At 45.9% G+C, this 21,572-nt stretch overlaps 1 protein-coding gene across 3 annotated transcripts in view; it reads right to left on the bottom strand.

Annotated features, from left to right (window-relative positions):
- POU2F1 (POU class 2 homeobox 1) overlaps positions 1-21,572 on the bottom strand; it is a 61,703-nt gene that overhangs the window by 15,200 nt on the left and 24,931 nt on the right. For 2 of the 3 annotated variants that reach the window (XM_018572265.1, XM_018572264.1), the window contains 5 exons: positions 14,210-14,329; positions 3,924-4,103; positions 3,714-3,840; positions 3,220-3,314; positions 1,740-1,913 (listed from right to left, as the gene is read on the bottom strand). In XM_018572265.1, the coding sequence (XP_018427767.1) occupies positions 1,740-1,913; positions 3,220-3,314; positions 3,714-3,840; positions 3,924-4,103; positions 14,210-14,329 (696 nt within the window). The remainder of the gene's footprint in view (positions 1-1,739; positions 1,914-3,219; positions 3,315-3,713; positions 3,841-3,923; positions 4,104-14,209; positions 14,330-21,572) is intronic. The other variant, XM_018572266.1, reaches the window with a different exon arrangement.

The raw sequence follows: 21,572 nt of genomic DNA, 5'->3' as shown, positions 1-21,572 counted from the left end.
TGCAACCAAATGAAGCCCAACTGAACTCTCCGTTTAAATCTGCAGATGTAATAAAAATTGGGGGTAAAGTCCTATTATTTGGTTTCTTTGGAAAGAAGCCACAACTGAAGGAGAAAAGTCTGTCCCCTGCCAGGACCCTTGCTCTCTGTGTGGAAGCAGGAGTCTCTCTGCAGAAGTCTAACATGCTACCGGCCAAATGAAACGTAAAGCTATGCAATCAGCAAAGCTCATGTTCCCTGCTAGTTGGAGAGCTATAACCTTGACTCACAGTGTGGTGCTCTTCAATGCGCACCTTCATAACGCACTTATACTCACATTGGTTGGAGGCATAGGCGGGCGCAGCCTATTGCATTAGGGTGTGAACACAAAAGGACAAACACACTCGCATACATACATAGATATATATTATATACATACACAAACCTGAGGAATCCCAGATTCCCATCTCTTCAACTGTCTCTTACCTCTTCCAGCAGGGGTGCAGTATTGAAGAAAGGAGCCTGGCAAGTGGTCATGTGACCACCCGCTCAGCTTCCTGATTGGATGGGAAGCCACAGCCACGTTCCTTCGCAGCTTCCCAGGCACTGAGGACAGTGGCTGTTGTGTGAGTAATGTAAGTGGCAAATGCTGCTGGGCTGGCTCTGTATTGCTGAGCTGGGCACAGAGAGATCTTTGCGATCCCTCCACTGGCTCAGAGACTAAACACGGCGCCCGCTGTTGCGGTTTTAATGTTGCGCGTGGGGCGATTAGGGTGTGCCCAGGCACACGCCTATGGTCGGAGGCCCACAGACTTCCTCTTGTCTAATGCAGGATCAATAGCCCTGCATTATATGTGAGGGCAAAGAGGGACAGAGCCGGAGTGGAGGAGTGCTGACCGCTGGGAGAGCGGGGATCAGGTAAGTAAAAGTTCTTTACACCATACTGCTAGACAACAACAAGCAATTAACCCTTGCAGTGTGGGGGCAGCCCAATGCGAGGGGGAAGGATTTTGTTTACCCAGAGATGGGTTAAAAAAAAAAAACAGATATACCATGACCTGGATGAATGAGAACCTTCATAGACAAAACTTTTGAAGAATTGTGAGAATACTTTTAGAAAAATCTAGAAGCTGTCCAATAAAAAAATATATGAACAAAGCTTTATTGTCGTCCACAAAGCTGTTCTGCAAGACTATGAAGCCCTCTGCAAACCAATCTCTAATTACAGACTTGTGATTTGTTTGTAAAACAGAACAGCCACTTGGTGGTGCTAAGATACAGAATTACCATCCCTGATAGAACGACTCATCAGCATCCCGCGGAAATCTCAAGGCGCCGCAAAGTTCATTTGTATGTCAACGTGCGCTAAGGGGCGATGAATTGCTGCGGAGGTTTAATACACCTTTCTGACTTTGTTAAATTGCACGACGCTCTTAAGATGTGTAATTAGGATTAAAGGTTACATACTTCAGTGCTGCTTTTAGGTGTATTAACCTTTATACCTGAAATGGTACATTTTGCGAGCTGGAAGCATGCGGGGCAAACGGCGCCATGCGATGGTAAGAGCAGGGTGCCTGCTGTGAAAAACACTGAGGCATTTAAACTATAGGGCAAGGCAGAAGCTGCTGTTTTATTATGTGACGTCCCTCCACACAGGGGGGGGTCAGGGAACAGCTTGTTAAGTGGTTGCCTGGTCAACGTGAAGCATTTTCGCACCCTCCCCCCCATGCACACACTCCAAGTCGCCCCACTGGCGGTCACCTGAGTGAAACCAAGTTTGATGCGTCTTTGTTTAAACGTCTTTGCAAACTGTTCGAGCTCCTCCAGGTCGCTGGGCTCTTCCAGACTTGGAGTGTCGATTCGCTTTGGTGTCGTCTGGCTCTGTGGAAGATGTTGTACAGGGGTCGCAGCTATTGTGCGTGTGGGGGTTGCTGGCTGTAAGAAAAAAATAAAGAAAAAGTTAAAAATAAAGTTTATATCTTACTGAATTCGCCATCGAGAGGAAAGCTGATGTCTCATGCACAGAAATTGAAAGGCTTTCCAAAGTTGAAGTTTAACCTTATATTTTACCTTCCCTGCCCCCACCCCCCCCGCGTGATTGCAGCGCAGATGTCACCCCATTGAAATCAATGGGGCTGCACGGCAGGGCGCGCGTGCTGGGTGTTGTGCGCTGTAGTGCAGGTGTGAACCTAGCCTAAATCAACTATTTTCATTACATACCTTAGAGCAAGTGATGACATCACTGGGTATAAACTATGTGCTTCTCTATGGAATGCAGGCAGACCACAGCTGGTGGGAGGGGCCAGCAGAGGGCTGTACATGACATCCTGAAAACATCAGTACTCCTCTCAAGAGCTCTCAGCCTTGACGGAAGAAGTGGGTGGGCTCTTATGAGGAGTTATATCAAAATTCCTGGTTTTGATAGGTGGATGTCAGATTGGAGGAGAGGGTGGATCTGAGCAGGGTTCATTTGTATGCAGACCCCTCTAGGTATTGCCCACATGTGATGCTGAGCTCCCATGATAGAAAGAGTTCAAATCCAATGAATGAAAGGGGCGGGTCAGGGACGGTCTGGCAGGTGAGGAAATTGCTAAATGATGCAGCATGTCCTCCAGCCAGGAAATGAGGCGGGTTCTATCTGACTTGCTGCAGCTTCTAATGCACATTGTCAGAAGCTCACAGGGTGCAGTGACATCAGAGGAAGCCATTCCAGTCCAGGAGAGGAGCCGGTACAGCTATGCAAGACTGAAGAGAAGACCGGAGTTCCAATTTAATGTTTTGGATAAAGTGGGGAAGTGTTAAAACTTTTGTCAGGTTTTAAAGTGTATCTAAACTCAAGTTTCTATTTCTGCTTTACTTATAGAGTAAGGAATGGTTTAACAAGCATTGGCAATTCATTTTTTTCAAGGGGCCACGTGAGAAACCGAGACTTTTGGGCCTATTGGTTTGGCCCGCCACAACAGCCCCAGCGCTCCACGCAAACCAATGACTGCAAAGGAGGACCCCTGACATCATTGGTTGCTAGGACACCAGCAGTCCTAGCAACCAAGGACTTAATAGAAACAGGATCCGTGTGAAATTTGAAGGCAAGCATTCATCTTGCACTCCGGATTAGCATCTTTGTATGCAGGGCAACGCACATGAATAATTGGAATATTATTTTGCGCAGAGATGGATTAATGTAGACGGTAACAATGTTGGAACTTTGCCACGTTAATGAGAAATCGCAGAGGGGACGGACCTGTGAGGTGAGGGTGATGCTTGGTTGAGAGTGCAGGAGGTTGGCTTGGCTTTGCTGAGGTAGCTGTGTTAAGAGATTCTGTGCCTGCAGAAGGCCTGTGGAGACAAGACAAAAGACAGTACAGGGTAATGCACCATGACTCCAATCACAACTACGAGACTTTCCAACACGGCTTAAATTAAACTTCACCAAAAATCAGTGACATCACTAAATAAACAGCCTATCCCTTCACTAGAGACCGGTGACATCACTGAGAATGCAGCCTACCCATTCACTAGAGACCGGTGACATCACTGAGAATGCAGCCTACCCATTCACTAGAGACCGGTGACATCACTGAGAATGCAGCCTATCCATTCACTAGAGACCGGTGACATCACTGAGGATGCAGCCTATCCATTCACTAGAGACCGGTGACATCACTGAGGATGCAGCCTATCCATTCACTAGAGACCGGTGACAGAATAAAAACATGAGACGGTTGAAAGTTTTACCTTGTTGCCCCTGCGGCGTCTGTGAGATGATGAATTGCGCTTGCGGCAGGCTGGTCGTCGGGTGCACCAATACAAACTGCTGCAGGTTAAGATTTTGCTGCTGAAGTTGCTGTAACTGCTGCAGGTCCTAAAGGCAGAAACATGTAGTTACACAAAGAGCCACCATGACTATGACTCGGGAACGTGACCATTCAGCATCGGCGCTCTCACCTGTGCAATCTGTATTGGCTGGGACAGGGGGATCTGTGTCATCGGAGTAGCAGCAGAGGCTGAGATGGTGGCTCCGGCCGCGCTGTGTTGCTGGCTAGCGGAGTGTTGCACTGCAGCGGCCAGCAACTGTGCCTGTGCCTGCTGTAGCAACATCTGTTGCTGAGCTGGCGTCAGTGTTAACTGCAAGAGAAGGAAAACAAAAAGAAAGACGGTCAATTCACCAGCGCTAGACGCAGTAAGAAACAACCAGATACACATCAGCATTTCATAAACATCCATGGCTCAGAGTCTGCAAAGCATGCTGGGATTTTGTTATTAGCCTGCATGCTTGCTGACAACCTGTAATCAAATCGATAAGCCAGGCTCAACTAGAAAAAGTGTGTCCCTGCAGTAAATGATTCAGCTGTGTGTGTAGTCTGATCTCCCCTGCTCTATTATCACAAGAGAGGGGCCACATTCTCGTTTAGATTTAGCCTGTTAGAATCATGCACTTTTCTCACATTATTAGGATTTCTGTGAACTGGGCTGAACTCACAAACCGTCATCACATTGTCCTCATCAGGAAGCCTACCCACAGCTACAGGGGCAGAGCTAACCTGCTCCGAGTACCAGTGTGGAAGCCTCCCACAGGATACAAATGCACCAACGCTGCTGCTCTCATAGGAGATAAATGCACCAACACTGATAATGCTCCCACAGGAGGGGAATGGACCATCACTGATGCTGCTCCCACAGGACGCAACTGCACCAATGCTGATGCTGCTCCCACAGGAAGGGAATGGACCATCACTGATGCTGCTCCCACAGGAGGGGAATGGACCATCACTGATGCTGCTCCCACAGGACGCAACTGCACCAATGCTGATCCCACAGGAAGGGAATGGACCATCACTGATGCTGCTCCCACAGGAGGGGAATGGACCATCACTGATGCTGCTCCCACCAGGTGATTGCCCCAACACTGGTGCTGTTCCCACAGGAGGGGAATGGACCATCACTGATGCTGCTCCCACAGGACGCAACTGCACCAATGCTGCTCCCACAGGAGGGGAATGGACCATCACTGATGCTGCTCCCACAGGAGGGGAATGGACCATCACTGATGCTGCTCCCACAGGAGGGGAATGGACCATCACTGATGCTGCTCCCACAGGAGGGGAATGGACCATCACTGATGCTGCTCCCACCAGGTGATTGCCCCAACATCGGTGCTGTTCCCACAGGAGGGGAATGGACCATCACTGATGCTGCTCCCACCAGGTGATTGCCCCAACACTGGTGCTGCTCCCACAGGAGGGGAATGGACCATCACTGATGCTGCTCCCACAGGAGGGGAATGGACCATCACTGATGCTGCTCCCACAGGAGGGGAATGGACCATCACTGATGCTGCTCCCACCAGGTGATTGCCCCAACACTGGTGCTGTTCCCACAGGAGGGGAATGGACCATCACTGATGCTGCTCCCACAGGAGGGGAATGGACCATCACTGATGCTGCTCCCACCAGGTGATTGCCCCAACACTGGTGCTGTTCCCACAGGAGGGGAATGCATTAATGCTGATCCTACAGGATGCAACTGCACCAATGCTGATCCCACAGGATGCAACTGCACCAATGCTGATCCCACAGGATGCAACTGCACCAATGCTGATGCATGCATGTCTGCTGTAAAGGGCAAACAGTTGAAGCACACTTTATAAGCATTTTTGCCTTACTCTGGATCAATTGTGGGTTTAGGGGTCTAAGCATACAAGGTTTAACATTTTTATATTGTCTTTGGTTGAACTTGATGGAAGTGTCTATTTTAAAGTACAATTTTGTCTTGGTGTCTTAAACAGAATATATAGCTTTCTTTGCACCTATAGGTCTACATGACAGCGTCTTTGCTATGCTGCTCCCTTCCCCTAACGACTCTCTGACACTTGCCTTGATGACACTACCCCACCGATCATTCCTTCATAGCAGCCAGAGAACCCAGTGCTTCCAGGTATGGGCGAGCATGTGACCTCCTTCCTTGTGACAATACTCGGGTCTAGTAGCCAATCGCTATGCCCAAGCACGGTCACATGATAGAGGGTGCCTTCACCACTCCCTCTGGCTTTTACCACCAGGCGAGAAATGGTATTTTAGTGCCGCTGTGACGAAGGAGGATGCATTGTGGAAGTACGTGCAAGGTGAGAATCAGTGGGTCGAGAGCGTCCCTTTGCAAAGAATGGGAAAGGTAACAGTGTCTCTTATTATTTATTATTCTTATACATTTTTCAATTTGTAAAACCTGGTAGCAGCAAAATATTGCCTATGAATATATCAAATGTAATATCTGCAGGAGCACAGAGACTCTAGAAATGACATGGAGTTTCCTATCAGAAGCCAGTGGGCCCAATTCACAGAGCTTCAAAACCAGTCCAAGGCATACTACTTGCAGCCGTGTGATTGTAATGCTCAAATTTCATTGGACTCTACTGAAAGTAAAGTTTTTTGAAAGTAAGGATATTTATTCTACTGTGTCACCTTTGTGAACTGAGCCGATTGCATTAAAAATAAACCTGAAGAGCAGGAGAGATGAGATTACACAGACTGCTGAGTGACATGGTGCATGGACAACTCCCTCCCTAGAAGAAGACGCTCTGTTTCAGTCTGTTGTATAGGGGCTGTCAGGCATTGCGGGGTTTTCTCATTACAAAGCTCAGCATGCCGTGGACTGACTCTGTATTACATAATAACAATGTATACAAATTGACAAAAACCATACAAAATGCAGTTCATGAGATTCACCAAAACGCATCACAGATCTGCTGCTCATAGAACTCCAGCCAACATTGTTTGGTGGAAAAGGGTTAAAACTAGAGGTCCACCAAAATAGAAATTTAAAAACCGAAAAGAATAATATTTTTATTTTTTACTTTACTTTTAGGGACTTCGGGGAAGTATAAGGGGTCTAAAGAGACCCCTGATATTTCCCTTTTAAAATAGAAAAAGAGATTGAGGACACAGAGTCCTAAATCTCTTTTTCTGTATCCCGTTATCAATGATCAGGAATCCTTTATACTCAGTGTTCCTGTTCATTCATAACATGAGGACAGAGTGTGTTTACTATAACCACAATCATGAATGAACAGGAGGTGATTTAGCTCACTTCCCATTCATTCAAAATTGAGGATATAGTAAACATACTCTGTCCTCAGTTATGGACAAACACTCAGCGATCACTGATCACTGAGTGTTTGCTCTCCTCTCTGACACGCTGTCACAGGAGGCTGAGCGGGACGGTGCAGGAGGAGAGCTCAGCCTCCTGTGACAGCGCTGTCTCCGCTCCCACACCGCTCTGCCGGACTGTAATAGGCGGCTGAGCGGTATGGGAGGAGAGACACCGGCCGCTCACAGTGCTCTCCTCCCGCAGCGCTTGGCCGGCGGTCACTTTCTCTCCCAGCAGGGAGGAAAGCCGCGCCCAGCAGGGAGGAAAGAAACCTGGGATGCGCTGCTGTATCGGCAGGAAAATGGCAGTTTCGGCATTTAGCCAAAAGTGCAATTTTTGGCCGATATATCGGAGCATCCCTAGTTAAAAACTTTGCCAAGATTTTATGGCTCTCCGGGATCCCTGTTGGAAAGATTTACTCTCACTTCCTGTCCCTGTAGCCACACAGCAAGTGATGCAAAATATCCCCAGCAAGAGGAATTCCCACCAATGACAGGGAAAATCTCCCCAACAGAGACAACTGTTCCGGTGACAACGATCACAGGTACGGCAGCCGGGTATCTGGCATGTTCAGAAGAAGAAATCAGAACTAGCGGCCTACATATCTCAGCAAATTCTCTGGGTTTTCAGAACGGTGTTTGGGGTTTGCTGTAAATGAAGTGCCATCGAGCTATGGCAGGCTCAAGGTGAAAAATACACAGGTCACCATCATCCTAATCTGCCGATTGGAGCAGACCACGATGATGTGGGGCCAGCCGCTCACCTCATGCCACTTCCAAGAGTTAATTATTTTATGGCTCAGAAGACGACCGCTGATTATTGCAAAGTGCTGTATGGCCTGATTGGCTATTCTAACCATGTATGAAGCTCTCCTGGAAGCGTGCGGCTCATTAACTCCACACGTACAGAAGATTTACCGACCTGTTGCCAGTGATGTCACCGACACAATTACAACTGCAGGATTAAACCATAAAGATATAAATAGGTCTTCTGAGATGGGAAAATGATTGTCTACATTAGCAAAAGTACAAACCGGCCTCAAAAGTACAAACCGGTGCAAGTGTGGCCAGGCAATGGAGGCTTTATTGGAGCAAGCAGGCAATGAGCTTTCAAAGAAGCCCTCAATGACCTCTGTAGCTGCAGACACTGTGGAGTTATTCATCCGTGAAGTTCACATCATAAAGCACTTTCATGTTCATTTTCTTCCAGTATTCAGCTTCCCTCTCCCAGCAGTGAACTGGGAACCTGCTGATATCTAATGTAAACACGAAGCAAGGGCACAGACACGAGAGGGGAGAACAGAGTGCCGAGACCAAACTTCAAGAACTTCACTGATTTAATATTGGACTTTGAGGAATAATTACTCCACAGTGCCTGCAGCTACAGAGGTCAGTGAGGACTTACTTTATATAGCCTTGCCACAGATTTTACTTTAATCCCCTGGTGCCCAACCTCCACCTGAGGGCCTCATGTTGCCCTTTGGTTCTTACTGTGCAGACTCAGGGCCACAGCAACCATCAGTCAACGTTCTTCACTGCCTAGCTGCTTATGCAGGCCAGTGAAGGAAGAAAATATTCTGACTGGCTTCCGTTTGTTAAATGGTCTGGTATATTTTTACACACACCGGACAGGCCGCCATTCAGCCGCGAGAGGCTGAACCCAACTGGGCTAATTTCATTTTATGAGAATAATACATGCTCCAACTCAATAGACGGAGCGAAGACAGAAAAAGAACACGGGGGATAGAGAGGTATCTCCTTTGAATTGCTAATAGGGTGGTCCTAAGGGGTGTCATGAGGGCATAGCTCACTCGCAGTAGTCCCTCCGCTCTTCAAAAGACCTCCTGCTTTCCAGCTCCCTCATCAACTTCTCCCATGCTTGCCTCCAGGACTTCACTAGAGACTCTCCCATCCTCTGGAACGCTTTACCCCAACCTGTCCGTCTCTGTCTCCCACCTGGACTGCCTTTAGGCAATCCCTAAAGACTCATCTCTTCAGGGAAGCCTACCCCACCTCACTTAACCACTCAACCATCACGTTCCCAAACAATTTATATATATATATATATATATATACATACACACACACATACATATACACACACACACATATATATATACACATACACACACACACCCACTGTGTATAAATATCCTGTTTTCATCCATGACAATTGCTCCAGTCCATACTTTACAAAATGGCCTCCTCCTCCTCCCCCCTCTACGTTCTAGAGCCCCCCTTCATTGGTAATGTATTCCGCTATCACAGACAGAGCCTTCTAAATGGAATTGGAGGACTGTAAAGCAGCGGTATAGGGATTATAACCTCTTTAGATGCAAACAGATTTCGCACCCAGTCTTTATTCTCGCTGAGAAATAAGAAAACAGCAGGTTGTGTTAGAAGCGGGCTCCGTGAATCATTCAAACTCCTTTTCAGCGTGTTCTTGAGAGGAGAGGGCGACATTGAGGAGAGAGGGGAATATGTATAATTTTTCATAACATAGGAAAATGTCAGTGTGAAGAAAATAGCATGCTCCAGCCTTTAGATTGTTACCTTCAGCCAGTGCTGGGGATTTACACTGTATAAGACGGAGGGGAACAGCGCCGAAATTATACATCTCATGCTCAGGCATTTACCGTGACTTAAGCAGCTATGCTCTCCTAGATCAATCCTGCAAAGTGCACCTGTCATGTACCAACTGTGGAGGAAGCCAGTCTGCAAGCTTACCAGAAGCTATACTGTCAAGCTTATGTACGGGCTGCCATGTTGAATCTCATGAGGACTCCACTGGTCTGATCCCCCCCAGCACATTTACTAATTCTGCCCACCTGTTAATTACAAAACTTTCCTTCAAGGGATTTTCCATATTTCCAGAATTTGGGTTCACACCTATGACCATGCCATTACAGCTGGGTAAACGGAAATGTGCATGAGTCCTAATGTGGCCGATTTCTGCTAAATCAGATTAAATGCAATCTGTGGGTGGCCCTGCGGGCACCACCCGGTACAACAAAGTACATTTTTCAATCAACTTTTGTCAAAGGAGCCAGGTGGTAAATTGTTGGAGCGCAAACAATCAGACACCGGCTACCAAACTATAACAGCTGGCAGGAAAGACTCGTCCATCCACGCAGTTTAGCGTAAATGGGGGAGTCTAGCAGTTTTCATCTCAAAGTGTATGCCCAGCTTTAGACTTATCGCTTTAAAGACACGGACGCAATGGAATGTCATTAAGGTAAGGCCAGGTCACCGTGTCTTCTATACAGTACAATTTACAGTATGGTGACAATAGAGAAGACAGGACTAGCCTGGAAGAGCAAACCCCTCCACGTCTCTCGCCCTCTTCTCTCTTCCTCAATGATGCCGCCCCCCGCTGCGCTCTGCAGCTCCATGCGGGGAGATCGCCGACACCATCGGCTCCTGTTGTATAATAATGTTGGTTTCTCCTGTCATTTCCCCAGGCTGCCAGTCATGTGAGATGAATAAAAAATACACAGCCAATTTCATTGTAAATCTAAAGTATACAACTGGGGCTCATAAAATACTACCTGAAAGGACCGTGCATGTGTGCCCATAACAACCAGTCTACTTCCTCCCAACATTTTCTAACCTACACCCTAGAAATGTGATATTTGATTGGCTTATAGGTGGCACAGTCTCACATAAGGCCTGCATAAGCAGCAGCCGGCAGACGGAACCACAGCACCCAGCCAGGGGACCTGTCACCCAACACACCCAGAAATGTTGGCTAATATTCTTTTACAGGGTAGTTGTAGCCTAAGTTTTTAAAGACTAGCGACAGGGTTGGTTTAAGAGAAAAGAAAGGCAAGGCACAACCCGAGCCACACTACTGAACAGGGAGCACAGTCTGCATATGCAGCAAGTTCATGAATGACAATCTGTGTTCAGAAACAGGGTTTTAAAAGCATAACCACACTGTAACATTGAAGGGGGGAAAAAACTCCCCCGGCAGTGTGGCTGCTCCCGCACTACTAGGGTGAACCACTCATTAAGGTCTAGGGTACCTTGGAAAACGACTCTCACTTACCTGATCCCCATTCATACAGGACCCAAGCCTGGCACCCGCAGCCTCTTCAGAGGCCCGCTAACATCATCACATACAATGCAGGTCCCACAGCCCTGCATTATATACGAGTATGCCGAGGGACAGTCCAGAAGCCAAAAGGGCAAGGGAGCCAAGGGAAGCACCGACTGCCAGGGGAGAGGGGATCAGGTAGGTAACCCTTTCTTTACACCACACCCCTAGACCAAAACGAGCAGTTAAGTATGTGTTAAAAACAGAGGTTGTCACGGCGCAAGTGACATCATCACGAGCTGGATCATTGCTGGTTGTCACAGGTCGGCTAGAACTATGAGGAGGAGTGAAAAGCACTCACCTCATAGTTCTCCTTTAAACCAACTTGGGAGGACTCAACCTCTTGAGTAGCTCCCATTTTCACCCCTTATACTTTTATATACAGAGCTGTGAACAATACTAGTGGCTCTTTCACCATTTTACTTTTGGTGGCTCTATAGAACCACTCAGGTCTTATAAATCCTCTGAAGAACGTTCCAAACATTTTGAACATGAATACTCAAACAAATCTGTCCGTCTGCTTCAACAGATCTTTTAAAGACCTTTTTTAAACCGTGTAAGCTAACTACTTCCCGGGAGGAGAAGAACGGCTCCATTCACAAATGTTACTTTCCGCAGCAGCAGATTGTAAACCAACGCATTTCACACATTTGGCACCGGAATGCTCAGCAGATGATTGAAACATCTGCGAGAATTAATTATTTTGAGCAACAATCTGCAGAGATGAAAGAACTATCTGCCCTGAAAGAGAGGAAATAGGAAACTCAAATGCTAACATTGGTGTAGGAAAAAGAAAGAAGAAAAAAAAAATATGGAACATGATAAAAGTTATAAAAAAAGGCAAGAACTACACTCAATCCCTAATACTAAGTGTACCAGATGCAACTGAGCAAAAGTCGCTATAAACCCAACCAGCAAAATCACAGTGTTTGGCTGCATTTCCCACGCTAGGGAGCCACAGGCTCCCATATAAGTCGATGCGTCTGGACGTACAACTTTGGATGCAACATCCACTGTTGTCACTGAGGTGTGAGGAGAGTGGCTGTATGGAAGTATCGGCATATACCCGCATTAGGGCTGCAACTAATGATTATTTATATAATCGATTAGTTGCCCGATTATTTTTTTCAACTAAATCGATTGGTTGCATTCAAAAAACAAAATATCTCTTTCTCTCCCCTTTTCCCCCTCAACCAACTAACCGATAATGAGAATATTTGCCAACTATTCTCATAATCGATTATATTGATTAGTTGTTGCAGCCCTAACCTGCATACAGTCATTGACTTATATGGGAGGCTGCATGCAGTACCAGTGTGAGCCTGGTGGGGGAAAGACTGCCACATTTCTGTTGTACGGATACAGACATCCACGTGCATGAGCCATTAAGCTTATCATGTTAATGCCATTTTAAAATTTCAATCATTTTACATCTGCAGCTTTTAATAAAATATTCCCTGGTGATCGTGCCATGAAAGTCTTTGATCAGGCACTTTCTATAATAGGTGACAACGCTCTGTCCATGTAGTCCAACTGTCCACTTGCGTTGTCATCCTGTCTCACACTCTTCCAATGGAGAACCATGTAGCCCAACTGTCCACTTGCATTGTCATCCTGTCACACAGGCTTCCGATGGAGACTTTAAGTGGCCATTTCAGTACACTTATGCAGACATGACCCACTGTCGTGACCACCAGGAAAAATGCAATGCAGCCATTGCTGGAGCGCACGTAGACAGGAATTGCTGCAAGCGATGAGCAGCACTGAGATGCAGCAAAAAATAAAAAATATATTTTATTTTTTTAAATGGCAACCTTTTATGATACCCAAATTAAATGTCATCCAGTTAAGGTTTACGTCTACTTTGACATCATATTAAAGAGAGGCAGCAGCCTTTTTTCTATCACAGCAATGGATTATTAACCAGGTACAACCAGAGACTAGGGGCTGGCCAGGAACTGAAGAACGTACTTGCATAATAAAGAGCTTCAGGTTCTGGTGCTCCTGGAGCTCTCTATAACAGGGGTAGACAAACTCCGGCCCTCCACCTGTGGTGAAACTACAAATTCCATGATGCCTTTGCCTCTGGGAGCCATATCTGTGGCTGTCAGAATCTTGCAATGCCTCATGGGATTTGCAGTTGCACAACAGCTGGAGGGCCAGAGTTTGGCTACCCCTGCACTATAAGGTATCTGAAGCTACCTACAGGCAGCCCTAGGTGGTCCTTCATCCTGGCTGTTTACTAGTTCTAAAGTGATGACCGGTGTACTTTGACATCTCAGCCTAATCCATTGCTGAAGCCCAACCAGGGGATCTAAAAACAAAAAAAGAAGGCAATGACCAGCTAGATCCTGAAATAGATCAGATCTGGGCTGCACACTTTGGGGGGAATTTACCAAAGCTGGAGCAGACAAAATCTGGAGCAGCTGTTCATGGCAACCAATCAGCTTCTCTTTATCATTTTCCAAGATTAACTGTACAAACTGAAGATTGATGCTGATTGGTTGCCATGCACAGCTGCTCCAGATTTTGTCTGCTCCAGTTTTGATAAATTCCCCCCTGTGTATCCTGCAAGATCAGTTGCTGTGAGCGGAGAGGACTTTTAACACACATAACCTATCCTAATGAGTAGTGTTAAACCTTGTGAACGTTGCACTGATGAGATTTAATAAGATGGAACAGGTTGTGCATAAAGAAATGTTGTATACGGAGTAGATGATGCAGCACAATAATGGTATTTCTGAGGGATAGGTTACACTGGACCATTGTAGACATGACAATGGCAGGACATAATTTTCCTGTATAGAAAGGAATATAGGTTCACAGCAGCACAAAGTATTTAAACTCTGTTCCTGCATACATATGTGGAGGTAAATCAGGGTGCTAGAAGCAACCAATCAGAGTGACTCAATCTCAGACCTTGCACACTGAAGTCATATACAGCTTCATCTTTGCTCTCTGGTGCTCAAATAATGTTCTGACAGCGTGCTTACCCCAGTGATCTGTCCTCCGGCAACCATGAGCTGTGTCTGGGGTATGGCCGCCTGTAGTGAGGGATGCTGGGAAGGCTGGACTGGCTGCGGAGGCTCCCCAGGTTCTTCTTTAAATTTAGTCTAAAACAGAGAATGCCTTATAATTACTACAGAATACACTGAGTTCTGTTCAATCACACACAAAACGGCATCGCCATCCAAAATGCTGAATGTAAATATAGGAATTACCTGCAATTCTCTTCAGCCACTTTAGTTGTTAAAGAGACACTAAACTAAGGAGTTAATTCCTAAAAATACATTCAGGTACCTCAACTATTAACAACAATGTATCTTATTTGTGTATCACTCGGCTGTAAATCCCCCAATCATCTCTGAATTGGTGCTGACACTGTCCTTCCTTCTGGAGGGGGGCTACTTTTGTTCCTCATGGTCCCTGTGTGTGTTGTAAAGTAGTCACCGCTCCAGGCTCGCTCCTGTGATGGACTACAATCTCAGGTTTAGTTTACTAGTTTGTATTGGAGATTGTAGCCCATCCCGGGAGTGAGCATAGAGCGGTGACTACTTTACAACACACACAGGGACCATGAGGAACAAAAGTAGCCCCCCTCCAGAAGGAAGGACAGTGTCAGCACCAATTCAGAGATGATTGGAGGATCTACAGCCGACTGATACACAAATAAGATACATTTTTGGTAATATTTAAGGTTCTTGAATGCATTTTTAGGATGTAACTCCTGAGTTTAGTGTCAGTTTAACACACCAATGAGATGCTAGAGACAGAAAGTGACACCGCTGTTGGGATTCTGCAGCTTCCTGTGTCAGCATCCTGCCTCCAGCCTGATCATTGGACTAAAGCAAGCCATACAGGTCTCTGGTCCTGTGAGAGAAATCACTTGATTCCCTCATCCATGCTAAATAGCGTAGATGGTGGAAGCTTTCCTGGCAGCTTTTGTATAACCAAACAGTGGCTGCATCTCATTGGCTGCAGTCAATGTTCGGATGCAGATTTTCTGCCCCGCACCTTCGATTTTCAGATTGAAGTTTGTGGAGTCAAGTTTTGCCGACAGATTGAATGTCTTCCGATTCAGCTAGACAATGATCTGTGTATAGCTAGCTTGAGAAAGAGCATTACCCTCTTCCATCCAGTGTGCTTTCTGCCCCCCAGAACCTGAAACATGTGGGCAGCATAGTGCAATCAACAGTCTCTTACCACATATCTCCTAGACCCCTTTACACATGGTCAGTCCTCCCCTACTGTCACATTGGTGGTCGGCTGCCACCAACATCAATCACACACTGCACGTTCACTCCTCAGACAACTGTAGCTGTCAAAAACAGGTAGTGTGTGTATCACTGCTACATACCTAGATAAAAGGATAATGAACATACACACAACATACAACATACAATATATAGAAACATTTTCCCCCTGCCTCCTGCTGGAACTCGCAATCTTAGATCGGGTGTGGACAAATTAATACAAAATTCAGGAGCCAGCCAAAAATAGGTCTCCGCCTGTGACAGGAGGCGGCGCTATAGAGGAGGCATCTCCTTATGCGGCTCTTCTCCCTCCGCTGCCGCCGCGCTTCCTCTAGCCCTGGCTTCGTTGGCACCATTCATTCTCTCCAGCGGCTCAAGTTCCCCCTTATGCCACCACCGGCCCTGGGAAAGGTCACGACTAGGTCTTATTTTCGGGGTAGGTCTTATATTTTAGCATTTCCCAAAAATATTACTAGGTCTTATTTCCGGGGGAAACACGGTATCACTGGATGAGTTTTGTTATATCTGTTCATTAAGTGTGAAAAGTACCTATTGATTGTGTCAAACATTCAGGACTGCCCTATATCTTCTCCGCACTTCCTGTGTTATCTCAAGAAGCCCTCTCAGTTCTTACCTTGCACTACAGAACAATAAGCCCCTATGCTGTGGAGACGAAGAGAATGGGTGAGGTTCAGTCGTTTAACAACAGACAACTTGGCAGGGCTGACACCAAGTCTTGCAATTTCAGTCCACAAAAAGACATGTGGTGTCATTCCACAAGAGGACATTTGGAGCAGCGTGCGCTTCTGGCAGATCAACGAGTTTTATTCTGTACTTGCTCGGTCTTTAAAAACTGTGTTTGTATTGCAGAGATGTAGTGCAAATGTTTTTTAATGTATTTTTCCAGAAATAGGCTGTACGTCCCTACCGCGCACACACTAGGGGCCAGTTTGAGAAATGTTAGAAGCTCAGAGCCAGAACCCATGCTGGCAGGGAGCACATGACTCCATGCAGATAGCATCCCTATTGGGTGAAATCGGAGAGCTCTTTTGTATGAATGGACACAGGTTGTCACAGATGCACACCAAAATAGTGTGGAAAGCCTTTCCACAAGAGTGAGGGTTGTTATAGACACAAAGGGGTGGCAACTCCATATCAACGCCCATGGTTGCCCATAGTCCATTGAGCTCCAAAGAGGAACGATGGTCAGGTGTCTTTAAACTTTTGACAATAAAGTACATAAACAGCTGCAGGGGCTGACATTAAAATCAACCTGGAGGTTGGAGAGTGGGGGCCTTTGCAGAAATACATTCTGCTTTTGTCTTAAAAAAGACCATATGCTATTTTAACATAAAGACGCAACTGATGTTTAGTTGATTGTACAGGGCCTGATCCTTGCAATCACTTATAAAGCCATCCACAACTCTGCCCCCGGATATACCTCAAACCTTGTCTCAAAGTATCACCCTAACCGTCCGCTCCACTCCTCCCAAGACCTCATGCTTTCCAGCTGCCTTGTCAACTCCTCTCATACTCACCTCGAGGACTTCTCTAAAGTCTCTCCCATCCTCTGGAACTCTTTACCCCAACCTGTCCGTCTATCTCCCACTCTGACCACCTTTAGGCGATTCCTTAAGACTCATCTCTTCAGGGAAGCCTACTCCACCTCAACCTAACCGCTCAACCATCACGTTCTCAAACAATTCATCCCCACACAGCTGGCTCCTCATGTATCACTGGCCCCTGCCTTTTAGATTGTAAGCCCTCAGGATCAGGGCCCTCCTTACCATCTTGTCTTGAATTGTGATTGTAATGTCTTCCTTATATTGTAAAGCGCTGCGCAAACTGTTGGCGCTATATAAATCCTGTATAATAATAATAATCCTTGCAAAAGATGTGACGTTCCTTAGTGGACAATAAAAAAAAAAGCTTCCAAAGGTTACAACTGCTCCAACATTTTTAAAAACTTCTTAGGGGTTTTGGTCGTTCCCTATTCTATAAAGGGGCAACTCTTTCACTGCACCTTGGCACACACGCCTGTCCTCCATGGTGGAGGGCAGACTGTAAAAACTCCTGGGGGATCAGCAATGCGTTCAGCCATTGGCAGATGCCTCTCCATCCATCATGCTTGTAGAAGCCTCAGCCCATCCACAACTTACTCCAAGTATTTACATTATCCACTGGAACAAATCATAATTACATAACATTTCCACTTACGGACTAGCGCTCATCCATTAGCAGAATGAAGCACGTTGAGACCGTTATCATGACATGCCCCAGCGGCATTATATATCTGTATCAGACAACGGGATAAGTACCCATCTGCTAAGAGGGAAGGCCACTTGATACTAATAGAGTGCTACAAGGAGCACACTGATTTTCCACACTTCAGCTTCCTGTATGCGATGTACAGATACTGCCCGAGTCTACAGGAATGATGAAAGAGGAACTGAAGTCTGGAAACTGTGCCAAAAACAGGTGGGAAGAAGGCACAGAAGTCGTCACCAGTAGTTTCCTTGCAGCTGATCTTTCCGCTATTGCTAACTTACCATGCCTTGTTCTATGCTGTGTCTCTCTCTCTGTGTAGGCAGCCATCTTGGTAGTGGAAGGGCTGTTCCTCCTCAATTTAGAGCCTCCAGAAAAGAAAATAGTGTGCAGCAGAGTAATGGCATCACCAATTCTTACTCTGAATCTCCATGTGGTCACATCATGTCACGGCTGACAGGGTGATCAATGGCTTTGTTAACAAACAAAGCCAACTCTAACACTATTACCATGGCAACATGGACAGAACAATTATGCATAAAGGGTTTGCATTGTGGTTCCTCTTTACCTCAATCTCCAGTCTCATACTCCCAGCCAACAAGAAGCCCTGTTTGGCACAAGAATGAGTACAGGATAGTTGAAAGGAGCCCCAGTAACACTCAGTCGACATTTAAAGCCCATTGCATTCTTAAAAGTCAACTTTGATTAAGCCTTCCCCACTGAATTCTTAAAAATGGCAAAATCTCATCAGCATGTGCAGATATTTCACCAAAAATTGCCCAGTTTGTCTCTTACCTAATGCCTAAAGGTTTAAACACCTTTCTCTCTTTTTAGGCTTATACCTCCCTATGTTATTGTCTGTGAAGGTTCTCATTCATCCAGGTCATGGTATATCTGTAAAAAATAAGTCAAGGTAACTTGCCTTGCTCTATTTTTCTTAAAGACGTTTCACTGGAAATCCAACCAGCTTTCTCAATTTCTGAATTGAGAAAGCTGGTCGGATGGCCAGTGAAACGTCTTCAAGAAAAATACAGCAAGTCCAGTTGCCTTGACTTTTTTTTTTTTACAGATATGCATATGTTATTGTTTTTTTTCATGGCAATGCCTTCAGATATCCTTTCCTCTTAATGGAAATGCTCTTTATGCTCTCCTACTCCAGTGCTCAATCCTCGCCATACATGAGTAATGTCCATATCTCTTAATCAGGCTTGTGATGCTGAGGAGAAAGGGGGCCATGTCTGACCAGGCCTATGAGATTATAGAGTGCAATGGGCTGGGTGGTCAAACTCAGACTCCTATTGAACTGTGCTATGGTACTTAGGCATACTGTGCAAATGCCATCAACAAGAAAGTGGATATAAGGTTAAGAAAGTGAAAGTTACCAATACAATATCTGACTGAATATGTATTTACAGGTGAAACTCGAATAATTAGAATATCGTGCAAAAGTAATTGCAGCAATTGCTGCAAAAGGGTCCCAAACCAAGTACTGAGTACATATGCATGCTTGTACTTTTCAGAGGTCCGATATTGTTCTATGTACAATCCTTGTTTTATTGATTGCATGTAATAATCTACTTTTTTGAGATTGTGGATTTTGGGTTCTTGGGGTTTTCATGAGCTGTAAGCCATAATCATCACAATGATGACAAATCACGGCTTGAATTATCTTGCTTTGCATGCAATGAGTCTCTCTCATATATTAGTTTCACCTTTTAAGTTGCATTAGTGAAATAAATGAACTTTGCACGATATTCTAATTATTCGAGTTTCACCTGTATATGACATTTGGTCTTTAAATCATCTATCGGTACTCTGCAGTTGGCTTGGAGTTCAGCAATAAGAGTGGGTACAGGCTTATTAGTAGTGATGCCCCGATACCGATGCTAGTATCAGTGCAGATGCCAAGTATTTGGGTAAGTACTCGTACTCGCCCAAATGCTCCTATGCCTAGCCCGATACTTCCTGTATCAGGAAGCACTTGTGACGAGAGAGCATGGAGCCGGCTTCCCAGGCCAATCAGGAAGCCGGGCAGCGTGTAATGACTCGCTGCCTGGCTTTCTGATTGGTCGGGAAGCTGGCCAATCAGGAAGCCGGGCGCCGTGTAATGACGTGGCGCCAGGCTTTCTGATTGACCGGAAAGCCGGCTTCATGCTCCTTCGTCACCTCATGACGAGGGACCATGGAGCGGCTTCCCGGCCAATCAGGAAGCCGGGCGCCGCGTCATTAAACGGCTCCCTGATTGGCCAGAAAGCCGGCTCCATGCTCCCTTGTCACATAGTGACGAGAAGCATGGGGAAGATTTCCCTGCTAATCGGGAAGCCGAGTGGCGAGTCTTTACACGCCGCCTGGCTAATCAGGAAGCCAGGTGGCGAGTCATTACACACCGCCTGGCTTCCTTGATGGGACTTCCGGTATCGGTATTCGTACTTGATATATCGGTACTCGTACTTGATACAGAAATACCGGTATCGGTGCTTCCCTACTTATTAGCAAATGAGGTTTACTATTCAATGGGTTTAACTATTCAACTATGCCCTGGTAAGCAGTAGAAGCGGACACATAGAAGCTACAGTAAAAATGGATGGGGGTACCATTGACCACAATTATTAACTCCCACAAGAAAATATGTTTTCTGCATTTATAAGGATATTATGTCAGGTGGGCGTTTAAGATACAAAAATGTTTCATATTCTGTTTTCTGTTGCTGAAGAACTAAAAATCCCATATATATACTATCATGACATGCTGAGACCGGCAGTACCCTCAGAGTGCCCATGTTGTATTATACTGAATGGCTCTGAGGCTGCGATAACCACGGGCTCATCTTGAGATCGAGGCCGCTTAACTAGCGTGTAATTCCGCCTAATAGAGATGTTTCAGCCAACACAAAGAATATGCATCAAAATATGTGATAAAATGGATTTGCCGGCCAAGAGAAAAGCATTAACCCTCATGAATGAAATCCCTCCTGGGAGCTCTGTGCCTGCAAACTCCCCCATTTATCTGTCATTATATGAATGATAAGAACTTCATATGCTATACATGTTCGGCAATATCACGGCTCTCTACAATGATTGCACAAGTAATCTGTGCGAGTGCTCGAAACCGGGACAGACAAGCGCAATACACACAAAATGCAAAACTATCTTTTAAACACACGCTGAGCCTGTCACAGGTATACAATAAAACAAAATATGACTTGAGGAGACAGGTAGCCAGTGCATTTAAAGGCACACTCACGTCAAAGCTGAAAAATACATTTTGAGATGCATACAACTAGTGTGGGGGTGTGGGTAGGGGGTGAGGGGGCTAGCAGCCCGCACTGGCTACCTCCGCGCCACTAGAATTTTAACTTTTTTTCTGTGCTAGTGTGTTTACGTAGGCAGCCACAGCACAGGTTCAGTCTGTGCAGGGATACCTCAGCCTCTTTGGGCAAGAGCAGGAACAGTGGATTGATCCGATGTCACCCTCATCCTGGCTAAGTTCTACCTATTAACAGCTGCGGTCACAGCATGTAGCCACACCATGCACTCTGCATGTTCCCCTCTCTCCCCTAAGTCTGTGCAGCAGTAGCAATGGCCCATTTTTTTTTTTTAAGTCCCTGTTGCGTGCATCAAAATTGACTTCCCCTGTGAACAAAAAATGTGAATCGTGAAATTGTTAAAGTACCAATGGCCCATGGCCCACCCAAGCGTTGCAGTCACATTGTGCAGCACTACTACAATGGGCCATTGCAGTGCCAGGACTCTGGAAGGACACGGTGCAGAAGTAGCCGGGGGAGAGCAACATCGTGGTGCTTCACTAGTGCCTCTATAAGAGATTATATATATATATA

The sequence above is a fragment of the Nanorana parkeri genome, unplaced genomic scaffold (assembly GCF_000935625.1).
Source record: "Nanorana parkeri isolate BGI_ZX_2015 unplaced genomic scaffold, ASM93562v1 scaffold1983, whole genome shotgun sequence".
In the NCBI taxonomy this organism is placed as follows: domain Eukaryota; kingdom Metazoa; phylum Chordata; class Amphibia; order Anura; family Dicroglossidae; genus Nanorana; species Nanorana parkeri.
This window is presented reverse-complemented; position numbering and strand designations above follow the sequence as displayed.